The 18,760-nt window shown below is 50.4% G+C and overlaps 1 protein-coding gene across 1 annotated transcript in view; it reads left to right on the top strand.

The window, feature by feature from the left end:
• Window positions 1–18,760, top strand: part of NUGGC (nuclear GTPase, germinal center associated) — a 79,876-nt gene that overhangs the window by 53,134 nt on the left and 7,982 nt on the right. Inside the window, exons 14-16 of the mRNA XM_074946756.1 lie at window positions 2,354–2,492; window positions 3,434–3,542; window positions 8,959–9,095. Of these exons, the coding sequence (XP_074802857.1) occupies window positions 2,354–2,492; window positions 3,434–3,542; window positions 8,959–9,095 (385 nt within the window). The remainder of the gene's footprint in view (window positions 1–2,353; window positions 2,493–3,433; window positions 3,543–8,958; window positions 9,096–18,760) is intronic.

The raw sequence follows: 18,760 nt of genomic DNA, 5'->3' as shown, positions 1-18,760 counted from the left end.
GACTCTCCTCTCTTGTCAACCATTTATAATTGTTATGGTAGGGCCTCAGAACCCCAGTGACAGATCCTGGCTCCTACTGTGCTAGGCACTATGCGGACATGTTAAGAAGAAGACAGACCCTGCTCACAGTCTGGGCGTCAGACAAATGCTGGTGATGGATAGGAAGATGAGTAACAAAATGAAGTGGGCTTAGCAAAAAGCAGAAGTCTCAGATGCCACTAGCATAGGCCAGGCCCAAGGGGGTGCTGTGTAGGTCCCAGCAGAGCTGGGTTTAAGGAGGGATTTCAGGAGACTAAGGTGACACCTTGACAAATTTTGCAGCTCCATTGATTTCGGCAGGCCTGCTCCCACCTGCCATTCACACTTTCGTTAATTGCACTGTACCTAAGTAACTTAGGGAAATGCCACCCTGTGCCCGTTTGGGGTTTAAGTGGCGTTGGATACTGGCACATAAGGAAGTGAATAAAGCTCCGTGGCTTCAATCCATCCCTGGTGCCCAAAAGGAGAAGGGCTCAGCCCAGTTAGATGAGAGGAAAGTGATCAGGAACAGTCAGCATGGATTCACCAAGGGCAAGTCATGCCTGACTAATCTAATTGCCTTCTATGACGAGATAACTGGTTCTGTGGATGAAGGGAAAGCAGTGGACGTGTTGTTCCTTGACTTTAGCAAAGCTTTTGACACTGTCTCCCACAGTATTCTTGTCAGCAAGTTAAAGAAGTATGGGCTGGATGAATGCACTATAAGGTGGGTAGAAAGTTGGCTAGATTGTCGGGCTCAACGGGTAGTGATCAATGGCTCCATGTCTAGCTGGCAGCCAGTATCAAGTGGAGTGCCCCAAGGGTCGGTCCTGGGGCCGGTTTTGTTCAATATCTTCATAAATGATCTGAAGGATGGTGTGGATTGCACCCTCAGCAAGTTTGCAGGTGACACGAAACTGGGAGGAGAGGTAGATACGCTGGATGGTAGGGATAGGATACAGAGGGACCTAGACAAATTGGAGGACTGGGCCAAAAGAAATCTGATGAGGTTCAACAAGGACAAGTGCAGAGTCCTGCACTTAGGACGGAAGAATCCAATGCACCGCTACAGACTAGGGACCGAATGGCTCGGCAGCAGTTCTGCAGAAAAGGACCTAGGGGTTATGGTGGATGAGAAGTTGGATATGAGTCAACAGTGTGCCCTTGTTGCCAAGAAGGCCAATGGCATTTTGGGCTGTATAAGTAGGGGCATTGCCAGCAGATCGAGGGACGTGATTGTACCCCTCTATTCGACATTGGTGAGGCCTCATCTGGAGTACTGTGTCCAGCTTTGGCCCCACACTACAAGAAGGATGTGGAAGAACTGGAAAATGTCCAGCGGAGGGCAACAAAAATGATTAGGGGCCTGGAACACATGACTTATGAGGAGAGGCTGAGGGAACTGGGATTGTTTAGTCTACAGAAGAGAAGAATGAGGGGGGATTTGATAGCTGCTTTCAACTACCTGAAATGTGGTTCCAAAGAGGATGGATCTAGACTATTCTCAGTGGTAGCGGATGACAGGACAAGGAGTAATGGTCTCAAGTTGCAGTGCGGGAGATTTAGGTTGCATATAAGGAAAAACTTTTTCACTAGGAGGGTGGTGAAACACTGGAATTTGTTACCTATGGAGGTGGTGGAATCTCCTTCCTTAGAAGTTTTTAAGGTCAGGCTTGACAAAGCCCTGGCTGGGATGATTTAATTGGGGATCGGTCCTGCTTTGAGCAGGGGGTTGGACTAGATGACCTCCTGAGGTCCCTTCCAACCCTGATAGTCTAAGATTCTATGATTCTATGATTCAGTAGTTGAGGCGGTGGAGGTGTGGCTCCTGCAGAGCTGGGGAGGTCAAAGTGTTTAACCCAGGTGCTATAGAAAGGTGTGTTGGAGTTTTCACTCCTTCCCAGAGAATTAAACTGTTAAGATCACATCCTCAGACTGGACTAGGTTGGTATAAAGGGCACTTAAAACTGCTCTCACCTAGGGGACTCTCCCAACTATTCCAGCTTTACACCATCGGCTGCCCCTAGCCTAGCGAAGAGGGTGATCTGGAGCTGAGCAGAGGGAGGGAGGGAGTGCGATAGGCACCTGTGTGCACTGGATTCAAGTGATCTTGAGCTGACAGAACAGTTCTCAGGGGATCAGTCCAGGTGATGTTAGACTAGCCTTGTGGCTGCTCTATCTTATGCCAGAGTCAGCATGGCACCTGGCCAGCTGTGGGATTGGAGGGGGGGATACAGATGTCTTAGAGCCACCTTTGTTTCTCCTCCTACCTCCCCACTCAGCTGTGTCAAGCCCATTTGTCTTTTTAATGATTCATATTTTATTATCCAACTAGGATCCAAAAGGGGACCAGAGCCTCGCTGAAACCCTGCCTTGACATGTTCAAGGACTCGGTGCAGGAGAAAATCCGCGAGGTTGGGAAGAAGAGCCCAGTGACCAGTGACCACTGCAAGCTCAACTTCTTCATTGAGGAAGTAAGTTGAGGTTAAGATAAGAGTGAGTGCTCTGCCCTTCCAGCCAGCACATCTGGGGTAAGGGTCATCCACTATCCTGCCCCTCTGCTTGGCAGGGCCGAGGAGGGCTGCAGGATGGGGATAACAATGGGAGAGTAACAATGGTTGATGGGGACTCTCAGGGAGTGCAGGATCGGCTCTGTGATGAACTCTGCCTTCTGACCCACTGATAAGAGACATGAACAGCTGTAGGTTGTAGCCAACACACAGTGTTTAGCATTTATTACCTGGCATCCATGCAGGGCCAGACTCTCAGGTGCAGCAGATCTGTGTTTAGAACAGGACCCAAGGGGGTGGGGGGAAGAAATCACTTTGACTCCAGGACTGGTTTGGCCCTGGTGTAACTTAGAGCAGTGGTTCTCAACGCCGGTCCACCGCTTATTCAGGGAAAGTCCATGGCGGGCTGGGCCGGTTTGTTTACTTGCCGCGTCCGCGGGTTCGGCCAATCGTGGCTCCCACTGGCCGCGGTTCGCCGCTCCAGGCCAATGGGGACTGCGGGAAGGGCAGCCAGCGCATGCCTCGGCCCGCACCACTTCCCGCAGGCCCCAGGTGGAAAACCCAGCAGAGACTCAAAGTCTGCACCCCCAACCAGGGAATCTTCAAGAGCCACAGGAGTAATGAAGTTAGTTAGAAGGCACCAGGTGCTCTTTAGCCTTTAAGCTGGGAAAAGGTATGTGGAGCTCACAGGCTGTTTGAATTCACATATTTGTATCTAAAACTCTGGCCTTAAAAATCCCACACCTGCATATTCCACCTTGATTCTGGGTCTAACCAATAAGCAAAGCACCTCCCCATCCCGAAATCCCTGATCAGGTCTCCTCTTCCAAACCGTTTATTCAGATCGTTTTTACAAATGAGGGATTGAAAAGATAATGGCAAATGCTTTAAATTGATTCACTCAGACAAACATCATCCTGAGGACCCTGGAAAGAGAGATCCTTAAGAAGAAGATGGCTGTCTACGAGTCCCTTCCGCTGTCCATCCAGAGTGACCTAAAGCCTTACTATGAAGGTAGGACCCTTTTGCTGGGTGACTCTGAATTTTGTGGTGTTTGTTCTCTGGCATCAGGCCGTGAGGGAGTGGCGATGATGATGATGAACTACTTTAACTTTATCCTCCAAACTGGAAAAATGCCTGATGAAGGGAGAGCACATAGAATCATAGTATATCAGGGTTGGAAGGGACCTCAGGAGGTCATCTAGTCCAACCCCCTGCTCAAAGCAGGGCCAATCCCCAATTAAATCATCCCAGCCAGGGCTTTGTCAAGCCTGACCTTAAAAAACTCTAAGGAAGGAGATTCCACCTCCTCCCTAGGTAACCCATTCCAGTGCTTCACCACCCTCCTAGTGAAAAAGTTTTTCCTAATATACAACCTAAACCTCCCCCATTGCAACTTGAGACCATTACTCCTCGTTCTGTCATCTGCTACCACTGAGAACAGTCTAGATCCATCCTCTTTGGAACCCCCTTTCAGGTAGTTGAAAGCAGCTATCAAATATCCCCCTCATTCTTCTCTTCTGCAGACTAAACAATCCCAGTTCCCTCAGATTTTCCTCATAAGTCATGTGTTCCTGCCCCCTGATCATTTTTGTTGCCCTCCGCTGGACACTTTCCAGTTCTTCCACATCCTTCTTGTAGTGTGGGGCCCAAAACTGGACACAGTACTCCAGATGAGGCCTCACCAATGTCAAATAGAGGGGAACTATCACGTCCCTCGATCTGCTGGCAATGCCCCTACTTATACATCCCAAAATGCCATTGGCCTTCTTGGCAACAAGGGCACACTGTTGACTCATATCCAGCTTCCTGTCCACTGTAACCCCTAGGTCCTTTTCTGCAGAACTGCTGCTTAGCCACTTGGTCCCTAGTCTGTAGCGGTGCATGGGATTCTTCCCTCCTACGTGCAGGACTCTGCACTTGTCCTTGTTGAACCTCATCTTATTTCTTTTGGCCCAGTCCTCTAATTTGTCTAGGGCCCTCTGTATTCTATCCCTACCCTCCAGCGTATCTACCTCTCCTCCCAGTTTCGTGTCATCTGCAAACTTGTTGAGGGTGCAATCCACACCATCCTCCAGATCATTAAGGAAGATATTGAACAAAACCGGCCCCAGGACCTACCCTTGGGGCACTCCGCTTGATACCGGCTGCCAACTAGACATGGAGCCATTGATCACTACCCGTTGAGCCCGACAATCTAGCCAGCTTTCTATCAACCTTATAGTCCATTCATCCAGCCCATACTTCTTTAACTTGCTGGCAAGAATACTGTGGGAGACAGTGTCAAAAGCTTTGCTAAAGTCAAGGAATAACATGTCCACTGCTTTCCCCTTATCCACAGAGCCAGTTATCTCATCATAGAAGACCATTAGATTAGTCTGGGTTGCCTCCCTCATTCAGTAAAGAGCCCACACTTTCCTTGACTTTCTTCTTGTTGCTAATATACCTGAAGAAACCCTTCCTGTTACTCTTAACATCTCTTGCTAGCTGCAACTCCAAGTGTGATTTGGCCTTCCTGATTTCACTCCTGCATGCCTGAGCAATATCTTTATACTCCTCCCTGGTCATTTGTCCAATCTTTCACTTCTTATAAGCTTCTTTTTTGTATTTAAATCAGCAAGGATTTCACTGTTAAGCCAAGCTGGTCGCCTTCTTTCTACACATCGGGATGGTTTGTCCCTGCTCCTGGACTCCTTTCCCCCTCACGTTATTCTCCCAGGGGATCCTGCCCATCAATTCCCTGAGGGAGTCAAAGTCTGCTTTTCTGAAGTCCAGGGTCCTTATTCTACTGCTCTCTTTTTTCCTTTGTGTCAGGATCCTGAACTCGACCATTTCATGGTCACTGCCTCCCAGGTTCCCATCCACTTTTGCTCCCCCTACTAATTCTTCCCGGTTTGTGAGCAGCAGGTCAAGAAGAGCTCTGCCCCTCGTTGGTTCCTCCAGCACTTGCACCAGGAAATTGTCCTCTACACTTTCCAAAAACTTCCTGGATTGTCTGTGCACCGCTGTATTGCTCTCCCAGCAGATATCAGGGTGATTGAAGTCTCCCATGAGAACTATGGCCTGCGATCTAGTAACTTCCGTTAGTTGCCGGAAGAAAGCCTCGTCCACCTCATCCCCCTGGTCCGATGGTCTATAGCAGACTCCCACCACGACATCACCGTTATTGCTCACACTTCTAAACTTAATCCAGAGACACTCAGGTTTTTCTGCAGTTTTATACCGGAGCTCTGAGTAGTCATACTGCTCTCTTACATACAATGCAACTCCCCCACCTTTTCTGTCCTTCCTGAACAGTTTATATCCACCCATGACAGGGTACAGATGTGGGGACCTGCATGAAAACCTCCTAAGCTTACTTTTACCAGCTTAGGTTAAAACTTCCCCAAGGTACAAACTATTTTACCTTTTGTCCCTGGACTTTATTGCTGCCACCACCAAGCGTCTAACAAATATAACAGGGAAAGAGCCCACTTGGAAACGTAACTGGGGTGTCTTAGGGAGGATCAGTTTGTGGCCTGGGGGCCCAACACAGGAGGTGTGAGGAGCTCCATTTCCGTGAAGGGGTAGCAGACTGGGAGTTGATGTCCAGGAAATGTTCCAGAAAGGCCAAGGGGGGAACCAGTGCTGCACCCCACTGAGACCCAGGGAAGTTTAAAACTCCCAGGGATCCAGAGGCTTGGATTCCCCTCACAGCAGTCTGCTGGATGGCTGGAAGGGCGCACCGGCCGGATCTATGGCACTATCAAACCCATGTTACCCAAGAACACCAACAGGCTCTTTCCCTGTTATATTTGTTAGACGCTTGGTGGTGGCAGCAATAAAGTCCAGGGACAAAAGGTAAAATAGTTTGTACCTTGGGGAAGTTTTAACCTAAGCTGGTAAAAATAAGCTTAGGGGGTTTTTCATGCAGGTCCCCACATCTGTACCCTAGAGTTCAGAGTGGGGGAGGAACCTTGACACACCCTCTGCCTGTTGCAGCCCCTGCATGCCAAGTTGCTTCTTTCTCCTTTTGAGGTAGAATCAAAACAGCCAAAGACCCCATAGATCCGCTCATCCCTCTTTATCAATTTTAGCACCTTCTGTCAGGCAATACCCTTGCCAGCTTCTTCAGGTGAACACAAACCCCTGTCAGGTGATTTTGTTGCCCAAGCAACCTCTACCTTGACATATCAGTTCCCTTAGATGAGCTAGTCCACTGTCTAGGGCAATTACATTTCAATATCTTCTGTTAAAGACCATCCGTTGTCAGCCCTGTGTCACTGTGCATTGGAATTTCAGCCCAATACAAAGGCAATAGCATAACAGGGAGGACAGCTAGCTCTCACTTTCAAAATGGAGTCTGCAGCCTGGCACAGGACCTGCAACATCCACCGGTGTCAAACAGAAGTCATACGTTTGTACAGACAGATTCCCAAATTGTCACAGGTGGGCATTGGCCCAGGTGCTAGGGGACGGATGTCAACAACTCAGAAGCCACCCATGAACTCAGTCCAATTATTGACAATCTCAGCAGAGGGGCTGAGGACTTGAACCAGTCGTGGCTCCCTTGCCTTTTAACTGGAAACTCACCTGGAAATTGGGGTGCGGGGTGGTGATTCTCAGTGTTTCTGGGGATGGGGGATTGGACTGAGGCATATCTCTAGGACAGAGGATAGATACTTGCTGAGGGTCATTGTGAGAGTGATGACCAGGTAGGGGATGGGGCGGGTCTCTGTTTGGGCCTGGCTGGAAGGTTTGGTGACTGGGGGTTGTCATTACCATGGTAATGCTGTCCAGGCTGCTAAGCTGTTACGGCTGCTCAGTGCTTCTGTTCTTGGAGCTCCGGCATTATCAGGACTAGCAAATAGTGCAGCCTGCTAATTCAGCAGCCCTCGATGTTACTCATAAAGAGAGACCAGAGGCACAGTTCAGTGACAAAGGCACTTGGCCAGGTTTATTGCCTTCCAGGCACAGTGCCCCCTGGCAAGGAGCGGCTCAGCCAGCAGGTGGAATTTCTGCTGTCCTGTCAGGGTTAAGGCGAGGTACCCCAACATTAATAGACTGAGACAAACAACTTACAGACGGCCTTATGTGTTTCATGACACCTGCTTGTTACCTCCTTGCTCCTGATGTCTCTGGCAAAACATCCTTATTCATCACTTCTCTCAAATCCTCTTATCTTGTGCTAGATTGGGGGTGTACCTGTGCCAGCCTTCTGGAATGTGTTTACAGACATACCCAGTGACTGGTGCTTCTTAGAAGTGCCTGTGTTTTACCAGTGCTAGCAGGATCCTTGCCCAGTTCATGTACTTGTGAGCACCTGCTTTAATACATGGCCTGACTTTGGTTCACAGCCTCTGGCTCAGGTCTCATGACCCCGTGCTCCATGCTGTGTGTGTGTGTGTGTGTGTCTGTCTCTCTCTCTCTCTCTCTCTCTCTCTCTCTCTAATACTAGGATCAGTCTGAGATCCTTGTGGATGGGTGGAGGCAGAGCAGTCCCTTGGATATGGCAAATCGAGGCGACTGCCCCAGGCCCTGCGCTTTTGATAAAATCATGAGGAGGTGGGCAGGGAAGTGAGGCAGGAGGGCAAGCGGGGTGAGGAGGCGAATGGGGAGGAGAGCGGCAGGCGGGCTGGGGGGCAAGGAGGAGCCCCCTACCAGAACCTTCCCCTCCCCCCAGCACCTCCTGCCCACTGTCAGGCCCCGCCGATCAGCGCCTCCCCCTCCCTCGCACACCTACTGCCTGCCGCATATCAGATGTTTCGCAGCATCAGGAGGCGCTGGGGGGAGGAGTGAGGGCGCAGCGCGCTCAGGGGAGGGAGCGGAACTGGGCAGGGAAGAGGCAGGGCGGGGTGGAGGAGGGAAAAGGGGTGGTGCCTTGGGGAAAGGGGCGGAGTGGGGGTGGGGCCTGGACGGAGCCTGGGGGAGCACCCCTGGGCAAATTAGAAACTCAGCGCCTATGTCCCGGGCCCCACATCTCCCTAGGGATGGCCCTGGTTAGAGGAGTTCCAGAAGGATTAAAGAGGCACGAGAGAAGGAACCAGGGCACTTCGCTGAGGCAGAGGAGTGGGATGGGGAAGAGTCTTGGAACAGGAATTGGGATCTGGCACAAATCAATTCCTGCTCAGAGTTTCACTGGCATCTCTGCAGTGCCCTGAGGCAGTGAGGCCCCTCCCACTCCGGGCTGGGGCATGTGTGAACATGGCAGCGTCATTTGCACTGAGGAATATGAAGGAGTGTCATTCTCTGGGGCATCCAGGCTGGCTCCTTTCTCCAGCACTAAAGTCACTGTCACTAGAAGAATCAGCTAGATGTCCCTTCGGGTGGTGCCATAACTGCCATTGGCTACCATTCTTTTCTTCACCTAAACCCAGTACCTGCCACCCTCCCTGCCCCAAATCCTTCCCACTCTTGTCTAGAGCTCTGACTGCTCCCATCTTTCCAACAGAGGCGGCTAAGATCCACGGGCCGCAATCCTGCCAGAGGATGCAAAATACCCTCAAGGAGAGCATTGAGAAAAAGGCGGAGGGTGGAATGTTTGAGAAAGCAAAGGAGAAGATGAAGATGCAGCTCCAGGAACTGAAGGTGAGGGATGCTCCCCCCCTGCTCTGTGGGGCTGTATTTATGGGTTTGGGTGGTGCTGTCTGGCAACAGTACAGTGTCCACAGAGGGAGTGGCCCAGAGCAAGCTACCCAGCCAGAATGTAGGCCAAAGATATTGGAGCAAACCCCCTGCTTCATGGGATGTTCAGTTTCCACCAAGGGTAGACACAATGTGACCTTGATATTCAAGGCGTCCTTTAAGGGTCTGAACTTGCAAACACACGTGTGCCTAATGAATAGGACCATTGACTCCAGTGGAACCACAAATGGGCTTTAAAGTAAGTGTCAGCATAGTTTGCAGAATCATTGATATTTATTATTTGTGTTACCATAGCGCTAAGGAGCACTGGTCATGGCCAGACCCCACCGTTTTGGGCGCTGTATAAACATAGAACAAAAGGACAGACTCTGCCCCAGAGAGCTTACGATCCAAGTATAAGACAAGAGACAACAGCTGATCAGAGTGTAACTGATCTCTCCACAGTGAACTGCAGGGAACTCGAAGGTGTAGCAAGGAAGAGTAGTGATCGCACCATTTCCCTGAGAGTCAGTGTATGCTCCAGCAACTCGTACCTTCTTTGTATAGAACAACAAGTGGTTCACCTGGCTCAGTGTAACGAGCAACACTTTCCGCAAGCCCATTAAAGCTATGTGCCCATGGTAACTGTGAGCACATCTGTTTGTAGGTGAATCCAAGTATTTGCAGGACACTGGAAGATGCAAACAAGCATTTTGATGCTGCTCTCTATTTTTACGCATGCAAACTGATGGGGCCCACAGTGAGTGTGAAGGCTTGTTGAACCGGCCCTGTGGATAGTACTGAGCATAGCTACTGCCTAGTTATTACAAAAAGCAACTGTGAGATGTGAACTGTTCTGGTGACATTGTAAATGCTGTCCCCTGATATAGACAAGGTGGATGAGGTAATATGTTCTGTTGGACCAGCTTCTGTTGGTGAGAAAGACAGGCTTTCAAGCTTCACAGAGCTCTTCTTCAGGTCTAGAAAAAGTAACTAGTGTGTCACAAATAAATACAAGGTGATACTGATGGTTAAGCATAAGGGTTTAACATGAAGTGGGCAGGTAACACCTCTGCAGTCATAGGACAAAGGAGGGTTAGTAGGTTACAGATTGTTGCAATAAGCCATAAATCCAGTGTCTCTGTTGATCCTTGATTTTTGGTGTCTAACAGAGTTATGTATTTAAGGTCCCAGGCTTGTCTTTTGAGAGTGTTGTGCAGGTTGCCTTTGAGGAAGAGGCCTAAGAGATCAGCTATAGAGTGATCGCTCTGTGTAGAGTGTTCCCCCACTGGTGGCAGGGTGTTTTTGTCTCTTTTCATTTTTCTGTGTGAGTTCATGGAAGGGTGTGGTGATTATCTGGTTTCACCCACATGGTGGTTGTTGGGGCATTTGATGCAGTGGATGAGGTACACCATATGCTGGGATAGGCATATGTAGGACCCCTGGATCTTGAAAAGTGTGTTGTGGAGAGGGGGTGGGGGGATTGACCATCGTAGCACTGGAGATATGTCTGCAGGTTTTGCAACTGTTCAGCAGGATCTGGTGTTGCTTTGAATTGGTCAATGGGGACTTTGCTTCTGATTATGAGATTAGCAAGTTTTGGGGGTTGTTTGGAACCCAGCAGAAGGGGTTTAGGGAAAAAATTCTTTCAAGATGTGGTCCTTATAAAATAAGGGCTGTAACTGTTTGACACCTGTGGGTTGATTGTATTAGCCACTCCATTATCTTGCCGAGGATCAGTGTCAGACTGACAGACCTATAATTACCCAGGTCATCCTGTTTAATCTTTTTAAATATTGGCACAACATTAGCTTTCTTCCAGTCTTCTGGAACTTCCCCGGTGTTCCAAGATTTATTGAAAATCGACAGCAATTGTTCAGTGAGTTCGTCAGCCAGCTCTTTTTGTACTTTTGAATGCAAGTTATCTGGACCTGCTGATTTATAAATGTCTAATTTTAGAAGCTGCTGTTTAACATCGTCCCAAGATACTAGTGGAATGGAAAGAGTGTTATCATCATTGTATGATATGAGTGTGACACTCTTTACCTCGAAGTAGCACCCTGGAACCCCCATATTCATCACTGTCATGTGATTGATATGTTTTGTACAAAGCCTGCCTTGTGAGGTATCATTTAAATGTCTTCATCTTTTGAACCTTAATATCCTGTTGACTCACATGTGCTATTGTTGTATGCGAAGGTATGAAGTGTTGCTGGATGTGTTACTGAACTATGTTGTGAGGTTGGGAGATGCCCACAGCTGGCCTTTCAGTGGCAACAAAGCGTTAGAAGAAAAGGAGCAGGTTGACCCAGAGGCGGATTTGAGTACGGGCTTCTTTTTTGCGATACTTGTTCCCCTCGACCCAATCGTCGAGTAAGCACTGAGTTAATCACTTCATACTCTTTTATCTAAGTTGGTTTGTAAATACCCACATTTACTATAACACCCCCAAAACCCTTATTGAGTAATATGAATGCCCATACAATGAATATTAATAGCTATAAGCTGAATATGATTATACCTGCACCTGTTTACTGTTTACAGCATTAAGCATATCATACAGTCATTTTTCCTTGAAGATACATTTTTTTGCAGTAACTGTAGCCACAAGTTCTTCTTCGAGTGATTGCTCATGTGCATTCCAATATGTGTTTGTGCGCGCTGCGTGCATGATCGCCAGAAAGCTTTTCCCCTAGCGTTACCCGTCAGGTTGGCTCTGTGGAGACACCCTGGAGTGGCGCCTTCATGGCTGTGTATATATGACCCTGCCGACCTGCCGCCTGCTCAGTTCCTTCTTACCGCCTGCGATGGTCTTTGGAACAGCTCAGTCACTTGCATCTGCAAGTGCCTTACCTAGTGGTTCCCTTGTTTTGTGTAAATAGTTGTTAGTCAGTTAGTTATTAATAGTTGTAGATTAGTTTAGCTTACTTTGGGGGGCTCTCCCCCCATTCTACTCTCCCCAGTGACCATGTCTTGGTCGCAGGGGTTTAAGGCGTGCAAGAGGTGTGCGAGGCCTATGCCCACAAGTGATCCGCACGCCGCCTGTCTCAAGTGCCTCGGGGAGGGCCATCAGAAAGATAAGGGCCCAATTTGCAGGAGCTTCAGACCCAGGACTAAGAGAGAGCAGGACTATCATTTTAAGCTCCTCCTAACGGAGTCAGCCCTTCGGCCTGAGCCAGAACCGGCACTGGCATCCTCAGTGCGCAGCGCACCTGCCTCGGTGTGGGATGTCCCGGCACCGAGGAAGGACTCTGCCAGGGAGCACCGGCACCGCTCCCCAGCCCTCAAGGCCAGCGCCTCCAGGTGGCACCGTTCCCAATCCCCGGTGCCACATAAGAAAAAGAGGCCAGACAGGGGACGTTCCTTCATCAAGAAGCCATGGGGGGATTCTAGTGGGGTGCGTCCTCTGGCGGGACACCCTCGGTCTGGTCCTCAAGAACTGGCACCATTGATTCCGGCCCTAGTGGCGGAGCTGCTGAGTCCGGCGAGAATGGACTCCCCTACCAGGGACGACTTGGAGGATGAGCTTGATCTCCCCTCCACTTTAGACACCTATGAGGCGGCCCGAGAGCTCATCGCCATGACTGCACAGTACCCGGCGCCGCAGGTGCGGGGCCCGGCTTTGCAAACTCAGGCACGGCCGGTAGCATCAGCAACGGCACCGACTGTGGCGTCGAGCCTGGCACCACAGGCAGCTCCAACGTCCACCGCGGCACCGCTGGTGACACGGCCGTTAATTCATCGTCGGGGGAAGCCCACCGTGCTGCGGTGCCAATCGCTGTCCCCTGATACTGCTCGCCGGCACCGTCTGGCTCTGCGCCCCTGTGGTCAGGTACAGACTACTCGTCAGAGTCAGAAGCCGAGTCTTCTGTCTCCCGACACAGCCACCACCGCTCCCGGTCCAGGCACCAATCCCGGCACCTTAGGCCAGCAGAGCAACCGGCACCGGCCGGCACCTGGCTCCCCCAGTGGCAGGGCCCAGTACAGTGGCCCTTTTGGACCCCTTGGGCCTACCACCAGGCTCGGGGTCAGGGATCCAGGCCGGTATTGGTAGCATCGGCACCCCGTGCCCCCCCCATCAGCGACGTCACGGGCACGCTACACCCCTAGGGCCCCTGAGGACTCCGTACGAGACAGGGCTGCTGAGCAGCCACAGGCAAGCGCAGCCCCTCCTGCACCCATGTCGGTGACAGGTGAGCCACCTGTGGTCGCGGGGAGCTCCAAGGTACCTGACCCAACCTCCAGAAGGGCAGGAAGACCCTGTCCCAGGAACCTCTTCCTCCTCTTTGCCGGATGAGGCGGTGGCAGCACCTCCACCACTCTCCCACCAAAGGACACCAAAGGCCACCAGGACCTGCTGAGGAGGGTGGCCATAACCTTAACCTCCAGACAGAGGAGGTTATGGAGGACTCAGATCCGATGGTGGACATCCTCACTCCTGAAGGTCCTTCTAGAGTGGCCCTGCCCCTCATAAGGACAATTCAGAACACCACAAACGTGCTCTGGCAGACCCCAGCCTCTATACCACCAATGGCTAAAGGGGTTGAGAGACGCTATTTTGTGCCACAAAAGGGCTATAAGCACCTTTTTACCCACCCCCAGCTGGGGACTCTGGTGGTTGATGTGGCAAACCACAAAGAGCGCCAGGGACAGCCAGGCCCCGCACCTAAGTCACAGGATGCCAAGAAGCTGGATCTCTTCCTCCGTAAAGTCTATTCGACTGGGAGGCTCCAGCTTCAAGTAGCGAACCAGCAGGCAGTGCTGAGTTACTTCGCCTGTAATTCCTGGAGCTTGTTCGCTAAGTTCCAGGAGTTAATCCTGGCCAGCTCTTGCAAGGAGTTTGGCGCACTCCTTGAGGAGGGTGGAGTAGTCTCTAGGACCGCCCTCCAGGCAGCCCTGGATGCGGCGGACTCTGCAGCTCGTACCATGGACCACCGCCATCGCTATGAGGCACATTGCCTGGCTCCAGGTTTTAGGGATTCCACCTGAGCTCCAGAACACAATACAGGACCTCCCCTTTGACTGTGAGGGCCTGTTTGTCCAAAATACGGACACGTGCCTGCATAGCCTGAAGAACTTGTGGGCGACTCGGAAGTCTCTGGGGCTACACACCCCTGCGCCTCAGAGAAAGCCCTTTAGGCCTCAGCCCCTGTCCTGCTTCTACCCTGGGCCCCCTAGGCGAGATCCACCAAGGAGAAGGGGCAGGAATAATAGGAGGCACCCTCCGCAATCCTCTTCAGGCCAAGGCCAGGGGTCGACCAAACAGCCCCCTGGGCCCAAGCCAAACTTTGAAGATGCGCCCAAGGACAGTGAACCAGTTGCCATCTTGGATCCTTCCCCCACCCCCCGCTTTGTGAACTGACTCTCCCGCTTCTACAATGCTTGGTCTCGGATCACGTCAGACCGCTGGGTCCTCAGCACGGTAGGGGTGGGATATTCTATCCAATTCTGTTCTCTCTTGCCCTTCCACCCCCTTCCCCATCCCTCTTCAGGGACCCCTCTCACGAGCAACTCCTTTTGCAGGATGTGCATTCCCTCCTAGCTCTAGGGGCAATAGAGGAGGTTCCTCAGGAGTTATGGGGCAATAGGTTCTAGTCCCTCTATTTCCTCATCCCCAGGGCCAAGGGCGGGCTTTGGCCTATCCTGGATCTACAAGACCTCAACACATTCATAAAGAAGGTGAAGTTTTGCATGGTCTCTCTGGCCGCCATCATTCCCTCCCTGGATCCAGGAGACTGGTACGCCGCCCTCGACTTGAAGGACACATATTTCCATATTTCCATTATCCCAGCCCACAGGCGCTTCCTCAGATTCGTAGTCAGTGGCCAGCACTACCAGTTCAGGGTGCTCCCTTTTGGCCTCTCAAGGCCCCCCGGGTGTTCACCAAGTGTATGGCGGTCATGGCAGCCTTCCTCCACGAGCACCAGGTGCAGGTATTCCCATATCTGGATGACTGGCTCATCAAGACCGATTCCCAGGAATGGGTGGCAGAACATGTGTCCCTTACCAGTGGAATATTTTGCAGGCTGGGACTTATGTTGAACGAGCCCAAGTCCACACTGACCCCCACACAAAGAAAAGAGTTCATAGGAGCTCTCTTGAACTCCACGCAAGTGAGGACATTTCTTCCGGAATTGCGTTTCAAACACTCACGGACATTATCGAGACCCTGCACCGCTTTCCCACAACTATGGCCAGAAATTGCATGAGGCTATTGGGGCACATGGCAGCCTGTACATACGTAGTATAGCACACCAGGCTGCGCCTTCAGCCCCTCCAGGCATGGTTAGCACAAGTGCACAGATCATGCAGGGACCCACCGGACTCAATAGTGACCCTCCCGCCTCGGATTCTCAACTCTCTCCACTGGTGGCTACAACCACAGCTGGTTTGTGCGGGAGTACCCTTTGCCAAACCCCAACCTACGCTCTCCCTGGCCTCGGCACTCAGTTGGGGAGCACATCTGGGCAATATCAGAACCCAGGGCCTCTGGTCCCATACAGAGCTATCGCTGCACATCAACGGAAGGGAGCTGAGGGCGGTTCGCCTGGCATGCCAAGCATTCCAGTCTTGCCTCCAGGGCACATTCGTATCAGTGCTCGTGGACAATACTGCAGCGATGTTTTATATAAACAAACAGGGTAGTGCTCGCTCCTCTCCCCTGTGTCGGGAAGCCCTCGCGCGGTGGGACTTTTGCATCGCCCACTCTATACACCTATATGAGAGCCCCACCTCTGGAAAATCGAGTGAGTGATGTCTGGTCTGAGGGACCATTTGTTTCTCCCTAAGGTTGTATCCCAGTTTCATGTGAACCAAGATATATATTTTACCGGTGTTCTTTCCTAAACCCCATGCCACTATCAGGGAGCGTATGTTCCATTCCCTGGACGTTAGACATGCCTTGGCATTTTACATTGAATGCACAAAGCCATTTCGTAAATCACCACAGCTCTTTATTGCCATTGCAGAAAGAATGAGGGGGCTTCCGATCTCATGGAAGCAGATGACAGAACGAGGAGTAATGGTCTCAAGTTGCAATGGGGGAGGTTTAGATTGGATATTAGGAAAAACTTTTTCACTAAGAGGGTGGTGAAACACTGGAATGCGTTACCTCGGGAGGTGGTAGAATCTCCTTCCTTAGAGGTTTTTAAGGTCAGGCTTGACAAAGCCCTGGCTGGGATGATTTAACTGGGAATTGGTCCTGCTTCGAGCAGGGGGTTGGACTAGATGACCTTCTGGGGTCCCTTCCAACCCTGATATTCTATGATTCTATGATTCATCACAGCGCATTTCGTCATGGATCACATCCTGTATCAGGACTTGCTATGACCTGGCTAAAGTTCCAGCCCCTCTGCTTACGACTGCTTACGACTCACTCTACCAGAGCGCAGACAGCATCCACGGCATTCCTGGTGCAGGTCCCCTATCCAGGATATCTGCAAGACGGCAACATGGTCTTCCGTCCACACCTTCACTTCACAGTACACCATTACCCAGCAGGCGACGGATGATGCTGCCTTTGGCAGGGCAGTCCTGCGCTCAGCAATCAGGTGAACTCCGACCTCTCCCCCTGGGCAACTGCTTGGAAGTCACCTATTGGAATACACATGAGCAATCACTCGAAGAAGAAAAAATGGTTACTTACCTTTCATAACTGTTGTTCTTTGAGATGTGTTGCTCATGTCCATTCCAAATCCCGCCCGCCTCCCCACTGTTGGAGTATTCTGGCAAGAGGAACTGAGTGGGCGGCAGGTCAGCAGGGTCCTATATACATTGCCATGAAGGCGCGACTCCAGGGGTCTCCACAGCCGACCCGACAGGTACCGCTAGGGGAAAAGCTTTCTGGTGATCATGCATGCGGCACGCGTACACATGTACTGGAATGGACATGAGCAACACATCTCGAAGAACAACAGTTACGAGAGGTAAGTAACTGTGTTTTCCCCTAATCAGCAGTTCGCAGGGAAGGGAGGAAGGGGCCATGACCCCGAGCTCATTTATGTAGCTGGGAAGGGAGGGGGAGATAACACTGCTTTACCCAAAGAGTATCCCTTAGATCCCCACATTCCTTATCCGGATGCAACGCTTATGAATCCTTAACAAGCAAAAGGGAAGGGAGAGGGGTAGCATTTTATTTATCAAGTGCAGAAACGGCCCATGCTTCTACTCCCTAATACCATGCCAGCACACCAGCGGTTTTCCAGGGCTTTACTTAACCTTTACATATCCCAACACAAAGGACCAGCCAGACGTGCTGATGGCCCATTAAAGGGAATCCACTCTCCGCGAGACTTCTCAGAGACAGCACGTGTGCAATGGGGAACTGCCTGACCAATGGGGGCTGCCTGACTCCATGTCACAGCAAGGATCTTTCTAGCAGTGGAAGAAAGTATAAAAGAGGGGCAAACAGAGGCTAAGGACACCATCCCTGTCCATCCTGGCTAATAGCCATAGATGGACCTATCCTCCATTAAATTATCTAGTTCTTTTTTGAACCCTGTTATAGTCTTGGTCTTCACAACATCTGCTGGCAAGGAGTTTCACAGGTTGACTGTGCGTTGTGTGAAAAAAATACTTCCTTTTGTTTGTTTTTAAACCTGCTGCCTATTAATTTCATTTGGTGACCCCTAGTTCTTGGGATATGAGAAGGAGTAAATATCACTTCTTTGTTTACTTTCTCCAGTCATGATTTTATAGACCTCTATCATATTCCCCTTAGTCGTCTCTTTTCCAAGCTGAAAAGTCCCAGTCTTATTAATCTTTCCTCATATGGCAGCCGTTTCATACCCTAATCAGTTTAATCTGCCATTTTGGTGCCCAGTCACCCAGTTTTGTGAGACCCTTTTATAGCTCTTTGCGTCTGCTTGGGACTTAACTATCTTGAGTAGTTTTGTATCATCTGCAAATTTTGCCACCTCACTGTTTACCCCTTTTTCTAGATCATTTATGAATACGTTGAATAGGACTCGTCCCAGTACAGACCCCTGGGGGACACCACTACTTACCTCTCTCCATTCTGAAAACTGACCATTTAGTCCTACCCTTTGTTTCCTATTTTTTAACCAGTTAACAATCCATGAGAGGGCCTTCGCTCTTATCCCATGACAGCTTACTTTGCTTAAGAGCCTTTGGTGAGGGACCTTGTCAAAGGCTTTCTGGAAGTACACTATGTCCACTGGGTCCCCCTTGTCCACATGTTTGTTGACCCCCTCAAAGGATTCTAGTAGATTGGTGAGGCATGATTTCCCTTTACAAAAACCATTTTGACTTTTCCCCAACAAATTATGGGGAAAATATGTCTGACAATTTTGTTCTTTACTATAGTTTCAACCAGTTTGTCCAGTACTGAAGTCAGACTTACTGGCCTGTAATTGCCGGGATCACCTCTGAAGCCCTTTTTAAAAATTGGAGTCATATTACCTAGGGAGGTGGTAGAATCTCCTTCCTTAGAAGTTTTTAAGGTCAGGCTTGACAAAGCCCTGGCTGGGATGATTTAATTGGGGATTGGTCCTGCTTTGAGCAGGGGGTTGGACTAGATGACCTCCTGAGGTCCCTTCCAACCCTGATATTCTATGATTCTATGATTAGCTATCCTCCAGTCATTTGGTACAGAAGCTGATTTAAATGAT

The sequence above is a fragment of the Natator depressus genome, chromosome 3, assembly GCF_965152275.1.
Source record: "Natator depressus isolate rNatDep1 chromosome 3, rNatDep2.hap1, whole genome shotgun sequence".
NCBI classification, from domain to species: Eukaryota; Metazoa; Chordata; order Testudines; family Cheloniidae; genus Natator; species Natator depressus.
This window is presented reverse-complemented; position numbering and strand designations above follow the sequence as displayed.